General features: G+C 32.5%; 1 protein-coding gene across 1 annotated transcript in view; it reads right to left on the bottom strand.

Annotated features, from left to right (window-relative positions):
* The window catches only part of LOC148282432 (uncharacterized), a 162802-nt gene that overhangs the window by 23093 nt on the left and 127537 nt on the right, over positions 1-12172 (bottom strand). The window contains exons 6-7 of the mRNA XM_088225087.1: positions 9697-11829; positions 6760-8279 (exon numbers count right to left, since the gene is read on the bottom strand). Of these exons, the coding sequence (XP_088081213.1) occupies positions 6760-8279; positions 9697-11829 (3653 nt within the window). The remainder of the gene's footprint in view (positions 1-6759; positions 8280-9696; positions 11830-12172) is intronic.

Here is a 12172-nt window from a genome sequence, read left to right as displayed (position 1 = left end):
TCCACCAGGAATGTTTACTAACTACAACAATTAAGTTTTCGGCTCCCTGACTTCACTAAAATCAACAAACGAAAGAATTGAAGAAATATGGATGTTTAAACATAGGGAAAATCTTGTAAATTGTTAATAGGAATGTTTTAAAAGTAAATCTCTTGTATTCATAATACAAATATTATCAATACGTATATTAATTTAATTTAAAATGCATCATGAAAAGGTTAAAAATCTTCGTTATTTTTTTATTATATAATACATGCACATAGGCTTTGAAATTCCACCATCAAAGGTACAATTGTTATGATTCAGAAAGATCAGTTTTTGTGTTTTTATTTCTATTAAGGAGTGGATTGCCACCGTACTTTCTATTTATTTACATGCATGGATTTGAAAAGATCACGATATTTATAAAAAGTTATACCAGATATATACCAAAAAGTCATAAAATTTAACTAATTTTCATTAAATTTAACTCTATTTCTTTTACTGTCTCGCTGTGTGGTTGGACATTTATATAAATGGTTCCCATATTCCTGTCTCAAGAATGTTTTCCCTATGTTGCAATAATAAATGCAATGACGAAGTTCTGTGGTTAAACAAAAGTTTATTTGTTAATAGACTATTAAACTAAGCCAAATATTTTTTTTCAATTTTTATATATCGTATTATCAGCGCTACGGTTTTTCAGAGTTTTGTATTTCTGAAATAAATCCGCGTGTGACGTCAGAGGTTCTCATCCGCTTATTCTCGATCAGTTCTGCCCATTGCTCCATTCACTGCAAGCAAACCGGAAATCTTCCATAATTCTCTCGGTTGGTTCATATGAACCAGTTACGTCGTTCAAAGTAGGCTTTTTATAATTTTTTCGTACATTTTCAGGAAACTTTTCAGTACAATTTAATGCTCCAATTTTTACCGCGCGCAAGAAAACATTTATTGTATCCTATTCCCCGTAGGGCTGAAGTTCCTCATTGAATGAATATTCAATCCATAAACTTGTAAAACATAGTATTATATTGATTATAATAATTGACAGTTTTTACCCTTTGTTTTTCCGTATAAGAAAGTGAAATTAATAATATTAGAGTTAGTCACCCCAATAAAATATTTTCTCACATCACATACAACAGACCAGTACACACCTAACCAATTAAAGATAACTTAATTGCGTTAATAAAAACAATGCCAAGATTGCGGACCATTAGTAAAGGAGTATTGTTTTGTTGACAGATTTTGGGACAAAATGCTTGACACGTGTAGAGGGATGTTCAGTCAAATGCTTTTTTAAAAATGAATATTTTATTTTAATTTTATTGGCATATACGGCAAATTGCCTTTTACAAAACTATAAAAGGATGAAGATATTTGGGGAATATAAACATATTGCAGCAGAGACGAAGAACATTTAAGAGAAGATAGTATTTAACGAAATTGAGTTAAGTATACATGAGTTCTGAGAAAGCCTTTATTTATAACTTCTAATGAAAAAATGTATTTTTAAAATTGTTTAACGGGTTCTTTAAACGATTTTTTTCTACCATTTTTGTCATTATTTATGCCTATTTAGTAAAAAAAACTTTAAAGCCTTATAATTATTTCGAGCCATTTATTTCTTTTCACTGGATTTTGGGAAATGTAAATTGTAATATTAACTCACGTTTGTTACATTTTTGAAAAGTATTCATATCGGTGCATCCCTGTAACTAAACACAGCTTCTCAATTGCACCGCTAGGCATAGTTTGACGTTTACAAAAGTGTGTTTAAATAATTTTATTTATTTATTTATGCTTTATTAAGTTAATGTAAACCTTAAAAACTGCAAGATTGAGTCATTTTCTGTGAGTAAATTAAAAATGGTAATACAAAAACCAATTTCATTTTTTACCATTTAAAAACAATTTAAACCATTTTTAAAAATGTAAGAATATCCGACCACATTTTAGAAAGTTTTACTTAATTAAATTTTCCAGATTTTTGTGAAATTATGAAGACTTATTTTTTTATTTTCAACGTTTTTTGTATAAATATTTTTAACAGTCTAAATCAGGTAATAAAATATAGAAAATATTATGAATTCTGTACATAAAATACAATTTCAAAGTATTGGTAATCTAGCAAATAATTGCACTGCTGTACAAAAAAAGAACTGTTTTTTTATACATATGAAACAAGGGATAAAAAAAGATAGGATTACCAATGAGGAGAAAAACAGAATCTCAAAACTCATTGTACAAGGGGTTGAAGCTGTACAATGAGTTACCTGAAGAAATAAAGGAGAATGAAAAGATTGAAATATTTTTAAGAAATAAGAAATATCTCAAACACGGATGCAGCAAAATTGTCATGGCTGGGCAAAATTGTCATGTTTGACGGTACTCAAAATATTGTAAAAATTAAACAACTCATTTCTTCAACTTCTCTCTAATTAATTTATGAAAAGATGAGCGACAAATTAAAAATGGCAGGTTGAATGTATTCCTCACTTACGTTTTAATCTGATATTGTCACAGGATACAAAGAGCCTCTATACTCAGTAAGTATAAAATGCAGTACAATCCCCTCCTCATTACAGTTACGTTGCGTGGTTTTAAGAGAATACTCATTGCATTAAATCAGCGAATTTCAAATTAACTAAATAATAAATTCTAAATTTAATAACTAAACATTTAAATAATTACAAATAGTTGAGTGATCACAGATAGAAACAATAATAAATAAATAAATGACAAATACAATAATGTAAATTTTTAATGATTTTAAAAGTAATCCTAAATCCTAAATTACCCTTACAAATTTTTAAGAGTTTTTTGTTCTTAAAGAAGATTTTTTGTTTTATTAATAATTATGTAAGTGATTTGAATATTTTTATTTTTTAATAAAATTGTTGCTAGGTAGTTGTATATGAGTACTATGTTTTATTTTAACGGTATAATTTAATAATTTAACAATAATTAAATTTAAATCAATTTTTCAAGATTATGTCACTCTGATTATTATTTTAATTTTTTTCCTCCTTATTTTAAAATGTTATTTTATTAAAATTAAAAAAAAAATATTCAGGAAACATACAGCACGATTATAAAGTTTTATAATATACAAAGTTAGTCTTAACTCTGATGGACCAGTGAAGTTCCCATATGGTATTATCATTGTATCTAAGGTTATCAATTAACTATTTGATTTTTTTCAAGTACAAAAAAGAAAGGAAAAAAACAAATAAAAGCATGTAGTTTAAAAATTAAAATCAAATAAGTTATTTTAAATTTTGTAGTTAGTATTTACATAAATGGAAATAATATTTAAAAAGAAGAAAAAGAAACAGAAAAAAAGTTGAATTTATATTATTTAGAATCGGGTTGTGGTCCTGTGGCTAGCGTCTCGGATTCATGGACCAAAGGTCCGTGGTTCGAATCTCTATTTACCACAACACGATTCTATTTTCTAATAGTGAGTTATTTACAACTCGTTGAAAATGGCCCTCAAAATAAAATATTTGGGTAAATCATAAAAACGCAAATATTTCTTTTTAAACAAATGACTTTTTTGCACATTTTATTTTTAATTTAAAATATATGTTTATGAATTATAATTGTTTTTTGATTAATAATCATTTAATTTTATTCACATCAGAAACAATAAAATAATATTTTTAATTCATTTATACTTTGGTACATATACTTGTTCACTAATGTGGTTATTTATTGAAATTGTTTTTTTTTTTTTAATGTAGTTTTTTAAATTTTTAATAAAAAAATATGAAAAGTATTTTAATGTATTCGATCCACATTATATATATATTTTTAAAATTAATTTGATAAAAAAGAAAGAAACGTAATTACGTTATTAAATTTTAATGTCATTGTAACACCGAAGCCAATTGCGGGAATCCCATTAAGGATAATACTATATTTTTATTGTTGGCAGTCCTTGTGATTCCTGGCGAGTATTCCCCTATACCGGGACTGTCCGGATTCCAGATCAGATATGATCCCGGGCCAATCCAATGGAGAAATAAATTCCACAAAATGACCCAACAGAAGCAACAAGTGAGTTTTTCCTTCTAACTGTCGTTATTGTATTTTAATAAGTTGCAAAGCTAAGAAATACTATTTTCAAATGTGGTTGCAGAGTTTTATTGTGTTAAAAGTATTAAAAAGAATCGCAAGGACTTGTGCTGAATATGAAAAGTCGGTGTTTTTAGATAAAGTAAATCAAGAAATTCCATTAGAAGCAGTGAGGATCAAACGAAATTTAGCAGTGACACGAATCATTCCTCTGGAGCTTCGACGCAATGTATTCAGCTCGGAACACCAGCTCTGGACACCGGCTCGGAACATCGGCTCGGAACACTGAGCTGAAGAATACGAAGGTAAGAAAATTCTATTTGGAAAATTAATTCATTCTTAATTATGATTTGAAACATAGCGTATTTACAAATTTGATTAATTTACACTCGAATATTATAACTGATGTCTGTGCGCGTTTATTTTTTTGGGTATTGCAAGGTATTCTAAAGATAGAAACAAATTTATTACATACCCGATTTAATTGAGACTTTTAAAACATTTCCATTCGATTACAAAAATCATTACTATTTTGAAAGGTAAAAAGATGCTGTGATAATAATCGACTCTAATTTTGTTCATTTATTAATTCACAAATAACAGATTTTTTTTTTTATTGAGTCGCAAGACCTAACTATAAAAATAAAGTCCCGTTTTGTGTTGAGGCGAATAATATAACTTGAATATATCAAAACATTTAAGTTTGTAAGTGAAAATTCTTGATGGAAGTTCATTGTAATTTATTATATAAATAAACTTACATATAACTTTGAATTATGTATCCTTACCTCTGTTCTGTATAAATACATTTAACTTTTTAATAAAGATACCAGTCTCGAAGATGTCGCGAAAGCGATGAAACCGGTCACTGGATATTCCAAATTTGTGGATTAAAGTATCACTCGTGTTTTATTTATATAATAAATTGAATATATCATTTCAATATTTGTATGAAATTTTTGATTGGATTCAGTTATCTAGAACTTTGCTGGCTAAATTTCATAAAATAACTTTTTTATCGAGTAGTAAGTAAATTTGAGTTTACTACATCAACAACATGTCGGCCTCAAGGTGTAATGGTCAGCGCGTTTGTCTGCCATGCAAGAGGTCTCGGGTCCGATTCCCGACATGATTGATATGAAATATTTATTTAAAAGGATGTTATCACGTTAGAATATTTCATAGTCCCTGGACTGGTACCTGAAGCGTGAGACTGATTTACCTTTATGTAACTAAATTGATTGTGATATGCTGCGATTGGTGTAACAATCCAGTGCCCTATGCACCATTAGGTGCGGAAAGGCAATGACGATGATCGACAAGCATTGTCGAATCATCATTCTGCTATCGATGGCCAGGGCCGCTATTATGAACAGCTATCTTCGGTATATACTGAGACGGTAAAAACTAATATCGATATTTATGTATGAAAGTGTGTAAATTTGTATGAAAATTCTAATTATCTTCGTCGGTAACCGGTAATTGAACATGTGTAGAAATTTTTTTTTACTCATGTTTATACAGAAAACTTAATTTTACTCAATTGAAGATAAATGTTATCTTCCTATTGTAACCGGGGCCCTGGTGACGAATTAAAAAATGTATTTTTAATTATAAATAATATTTATAACAATTTATAGTGGCTGTGATGCGAAACCCACTATGGAGCATGTCATTTTGTGGAAAATTATCTACTAATTGTACTTATGATTTCAGAAGTTTGATGTACTCCCGATTTCTTTTTGCAAAATACCGACAATTAACCTAGATATATATTTGAAGTTAAACATAAAATATTATGCTAGGTTAATTGTAGTATTATGCAACAAACAATCCAGATGAAAGCGGCGGAGACCTCCACCGACCAGAGAGAAAAGAAGAAAAATGCACGTGAAGTTTTCGGTGTAATGGGCATAATATTGTATATTTGTATAAACATTATGCTCCTTACATTGAAGATTTTGCGATGCATATCATCACTGAAAACCTGAGGAATTGAGAAGAATTCACAAGACTCCAGAAGAATTCACAAGAAGAGTTATTTAAAACTCGTTGAAAATGGCCCTCAAAATTAAATATTTGGGTAAATCGTAAGAATGCAAATATTTCTTTAAAAAAAAAAAATCTAAAACATTGTTTTCAATTTCTTGAATATCAAAAAAATCATATTGCAAACCTAAACCTTCTCCTTATGAATAAGGAATATTTAAAAAAAATCTTCACAATATAGATACAGGTGGTCAGGTTCTACCTAAATGAATTCTTTCGTTTATTCCTTTAATCATTAATAAATTAAATAACCCTTCTTCTGAAAGTATAATAAAATATTATTTAATTCAATCTATTTCTTTTGCAGTCAGTATTTTTTGACATAGTTGAATCTTACTGATTAATAATGTTTATAGTATTTCAATGATTCAGTTATCGAAGGTCAATACACCTAATGTGATTTGTTATTTCCTCTGGGAATTCTGCACCCTGCCATATGGGTTTACTTTCATTTGAATCACTAAATAGTACTTTATATTATAACAATTGACGAAATTAAAGTTATTTACAGAATCACAAAGTTAATGCTTTAAATAATTTAAGTGTTGTTTAGCACATAGATTTTAAATATTGACTGAGTATATGTACATTTTATAGCAGCATAGTAAAGTTATTGTTCTAAATTAATAAATAAATAAAGACACATACCAGAAGTACGATGAGCAGCAGGAGAGCGACGACCCCGATAACACTGATGGTGATGGCTGCCACGGTTCCGGTGCTGTCATCACTGTCGAACTTCCCCATCCCTTCACTGTATGCGGTGGTGGTCTCCGTCGGAGGAGGTTCCATCGGATCCCGAACTACTTCAGAATGGCTCGGTATTATCACTTCTATATTAGTCGGTTCTGTTGCAATCTCGGCTTGACTATCGTTTCTACCCAAATTTGGAATTTCGTTATCCGAACCATTAAATTCCGAATCAACTTCTGCGCTTTCATTATCCGGTTTATTGACTTTGCTATTATCGGAAATATCTCTCATGTCGATATTGGCATCAGATGTGTCTTGCCAATCGTCTGAATTATCCGGGGAACTCGCAGAATTTTTGGTTTTATTATCTTCTTCTGGAGTAGCTATGTTGTGTTTGGGTTCTCTGTTTTCCGAAGGAGTTGTCACGGAGATCGTAGAACTTTCTGTATTTGAAACGCTATTTGCGGCGAAATTTGTGGTTTGAGAGAATGTTGTTGTTGAAATATCGCCTATATTGGCGTTAGTCGAACCAAAGTATATCGTGGAGGCAGCTTCAATGTCTTGAGAAGTGTTCTTAATATCCGCAGTTGTAACGTCGAGGGAATGTGAATTTTCTGTTTGCACTTTAGGTGTTGTATCCACAGTGACAATAGTACTAAAACTAAAATCATCCAAGTCATCGTTGGTTGTTGTCTTAAAAATATTTTGGTCAGTCATAAAACTAGGCAAGCCATAGCCTAGGGTGCTTGTAGCAACTTCATTTAAAGACTCAATTGTTGTGGATTGGTGAACTTCGTCTACTTCTTTGTTGAGATGCTTCTTCGGTATCCTATCAGTACTACTATCCTTTGATGTGCCAACAGTCATCAGCGATCCAGTATTATCCTCATCGTCCGATGTCGAAATCTCCATCGTCGATGTCATAATGTCATCCATCGAATCTTTATTGGATGTGGTGCTTTTAGATATATCGGTTGTGCTGAAGATAGTGGAGTCATCCGATTCTTCCGAAGAGAATTTTAATAATTCCGGCAAAGGTACATTGCGCATTGTTGTAATTTGGGAATTGATTTCATTTTTGGGAGAGTCGGTATGGAGATCACCGGAGTCTGTAGTAAAGTTTTCGGTGCTATCGTCGCTTGACTCCTCACCACCTGTGGGCCCATAATAATCCAGAGGCATGAAGTTGATGGAAGTGGAATCGGGTAAAATATCGTAAATGGGAGTTGTTATATCACTTGGTAATTTAGTTATTGATTCGTGCGATGAATACCCGTGATCGCTATCGGGAATAATTTCTTTCACTTTATTGGTATTATTTTTTACGCTGGTGTTCCCCTCTTTAGCAGTATTTAATTTACCGGAGTTGACTGACTGTGTTGCCATTTCATTATTTGATTCTGATGATTTAGGTGCTGAGGGGCGTGGATATTTTTCATACACAGGCTGTGAGTTGGATGGCAGGGAGTGAACTTCTGAAAATGAAATGAAGAGATTTTGTATTACAAACATCAGCTCTGATCTCTTTAGGCGACTCTTAAAAAAGGTAACCTCAAAAAACTTTTACTAGTTAATACGTATCGGTGGTGGAAAGCCAAAAGTTTCTAAGTGACCTGTACAGAAGAGCCAATTAATTAGATTTTTTTAAATGAAAAAATTACATTTTTCATTAAATTATGTAGGAATCATGCTAAAGTCAGTTCATTATTACGAGAATTTCCAAATAAACAAACCAGCCACGAGATACCCGACAAAGAATAGCCTATTTCACACATATCATCTTAATCTAAATGGGACGGTAAAATTATAGTGGATAGACATTTATTAGATTCGCTAGTACCTATTTAAATTTGATAATATTTATATTTTTAATTTTTTTTATAAAACTTCTTACTTAATGACTTTAATAAAAACGCCTCGATAAATATATTATTAAAAAAAAAAGAAATATTACCGTTCTTATATTTCAATTTTGGTGACCATTTTCAACGAGTTGTAAATAACTCATTGTTAAAAAATGGAAATCAAGTTGGGGTAGACATGGGTTCGAAACTCGGACCTCTGATCCGTGAGTCCGCAACAAATCCACAGGACCGCCACCCGATTCAAATAATAAAGTAAAATTTTGCAAAAGAGATTTCAATGATAATTTTATTAAAATTTATTTTAACATATTTCAATTTAACGAGTACTCTCAGGTAAAAATCCTGCAAAAGGAAATCGACTGGTGATTAGTTGGTCTCATGGTGTACTAGTTATTGCGTTTGCCAAGCATTAAAGAAATAAATAATTGTAAAACAATAAATATTGATCCACCGTATTGAATTTTACTCGTATCATGATATATGTAGATTTTTGCCGTGGTGTGAAATGAGCCAAACATGCGATATTACGCAGTGGGCTCGTGGTTTGCACGTGCACAGCGGTCGAGTCTCCGAGAATGTACGGTAAAATAATAGGTATAATATACAGGGGGCCGAAGAAGTGACATTCAAAAGTAACGTTAATGGAAGCTATAAAAATTTTGACCTAAAATGCAGAATTTAAGTTCGAGCGAATCAGACTTCAACTTAAAATTTAAAATCTGAAAAGGCAATTCCTTAGTTTTTGAGTGGCTTTAAAAACTGCGCTAGACTCTAAGCTTTTGTAATAATACAAAAAAAAATTACTTGACTATTATTTGCTGGAATCAGTCATCAAAGATACTGAGGTAGAAAATTTCTTAATCATTCTCACCTTGTGTTTACTGCTACTCGTGTCGCCATTTTATCTCTGACAGTTTCTATCATAATTATCCTCAGGAATTTTCCACCTCAATATCTTTGAAGACTGATTTCAGCGAATAATATCGAATAGAATATCTAATGGGAATGAACAAGTAGAAATGCTCACCTGAACTTTTATCTATTTTTTGCAAACCGTCTCCTGTTTTGATAAAATTATCAGTTTGAGGAGATGCTTGAGACTCCATGAAAGATGAATTCTTTCCTTTCAAAGTTGGCGTATCTCTCAGTGTAATAAGCGCCCAGGCAGTTGGGGGTATGGTGTACTGAGGATCGTTCTCCTTAACACTCGAGTTCGTAGTGTTCAAGTCACCAGGAAATGATCCCCTCTTTCGGAGGGTTGGAATAGAATTATCCCTCACCGACTTAGTGTAGTCTATAACTCTGGATGAACTATTGGCTTCTTGCAATATGGGATCAATATTGGATGCTACAGTGGTAAGGGTCGTGCGCCTTCTTGTGAACGGAAACATTTTCACAACTTCCGGAGCCTTAGTTGTTGTTATATCTCCGATCTTAGACGTTGGAACTGTTGTATTTCGTAAATTTCTATTGGTTTTTAAAGATATTCGTACTCTCGGTTTAGGTGTAGTTTGAGCTCTCATCCTTACCGTTGTAAGAAATTCTTTTCGCGTCCCATTTGTTTTAAAATGATCGATACGTCTTGAAATAATTTCGCTACCCACAATTTTGGATACTTTATTACTCGCTGTAGCATTGAGTTTATCCATTTTATTTGAAACCGAAGGTGGTGCTGTTATAATCTCATCTTGAGATGCATTTTGCGGTGTAGGATATACTATTTTTGTGAGTGGAGATGTTATTTCGTAAGATTCAGTAGATACCATTGACATTTCATAGAATACATTGGTACCATTAAAGTCCGCATAATCCATGTGAGAGTTTGACGGATCTTTTGTATCCGACATGATGATCTGTTGCGTATTTTTATACATAACTTTCGTATTATTGTCTGGCGCTTGTGCCAGGAGGTCCTCAAAATTAACATTGTCAACTTCCATACTCGACGTGTTTGCATCGAGATCCGGCGCGTCCTGTATAGTTTTAGCATTTTTAGCGTACTCTGCATCGGCGTCGGCTAAGTTCTGTTTGATGCTATCCGATACCTCTTTGAATTTTCTGTCGAAATAGTCGAATGAGGGCGTAGTAAGGGACATGGATGACTTGGAGGGGCGATAGTCGTAATCTGGGGATGTCATATAAGGGTCAGATCCCACGCTAACAAAATAGTCTGAAACGTTTTCCGGAACAATAAAATGTTCAATTTCTGGAGACACCGAATGAGAATATACATTGTTGATGTCATGGAACTCGTCCGATGTGTATTTGTCAATGTTGAAACTGAAGTCCATGGATTTACTGCTTTCAGCCCTATTTCCACTTTTTGGTTTTGTAGTAGTTTCTATACTATTCTGCCTCTCTCTCACTCCTGGTTTTACTGTCGAGAACCTTTCCCGCAGTGTTATTGGAACTTCCGTTAATACATTAGATTTGTCTGAAGCGTCTTCTCTCAACCTAGAGATATTCCTCCTTGTGTACCGTGTAGATTCTAGACTGTTCAATTTGATCTTCTTTACGTCATTCGGTTTTTGAGTTGTGGTAACTTTTTCCTTAAATTTATGTATGATGGGTGACACCGTTGTGACATTAACGCTAGATTTGTTTGAAGCCTCTTCCTTAAGCCTGGTGCTATTTCTCCTCGCGTACTTGGTCGGTTCGACATATTTGTGCTTTTCTTTTATCGATTCGATAACTTTACTCGTCGTAGCTCTCGTAGGCGCATCTGTTGTCACATTGACGTCGGTGATATCTGAGCTATCCGAGATTATTTTAGTAATATTTCTTCTCATTAGAGGTATTTTTGGTTTAAAAGGAGTTCTAGTTGTAAAATATTTAACTGATCCCCTGAAACTAATTTTGCTTCCACTCGGCGTTGTTGACACAAGTTCGGGGTCATTATTTCTAATAGTGCTAGTATTATTAACTAAAATAGAAGTGGGTGTAAAAGATTCTGCTATATTTGTAATGTTTTTTCTTTGGAAAATGATTGTATTGTTTCTTGGGATGAAACGAAATGTGTTATTAGTTTTATCCTGGAATTGGACATTTGAAGTGATGGTGGCGTTTTGTTCATTTCTCTCGACCAACTCGTTGGATTTCAGATTTGGAAAGCCGTAACAGACTTGCAAGCAGCAGAAGACTGCCAACACCACTGCGGCCCCTGCAATAAAAAAACTAAATATTAAAACATAATAATAACACACCTGTGTAGCCAATGTTTTGTTCGCTGCATATTTATATTCAGGTTGATTTGATGTCACGAGATGTTGCCATATTTTTACGTTTATTTACATTTTGTGTTTATCTTGAATAAAGGTTTTTTTTTAAAAACACCTTTGGTGCCTTGAGCTATAGGGCTAAAAAGAGGATAGCTTAAACCCACAGAGCAAAATGTAACTTTTTTGTACATAAATAATAACACAAAATAACCGGGTTGTGGTCCCGTGATAGTAATGTGGACTCACAGGCCGAAGGTCCGAGGTTCAAATCCCATTTTTCCAGCA

Source organism: Micrasema longulum, unplaced genomic scaffold, assembly GCF_059751315.1.
Source record: "Micrasema longulum isolate JH-2025_06_02 unplaced genomic scaffold, ASM5975131v1 h1tg000330l, whole genome shotgun sequence".
Lineage (NCBI taxonomy): Eukaryota > Metazoa > Arthropoda > Insecta > Trichoptera > Brachycentridae > Micrasema > Micrasema longulum.
This window is presented reverse-complemented; position numbering and strand designations above follow the sequence as displayed.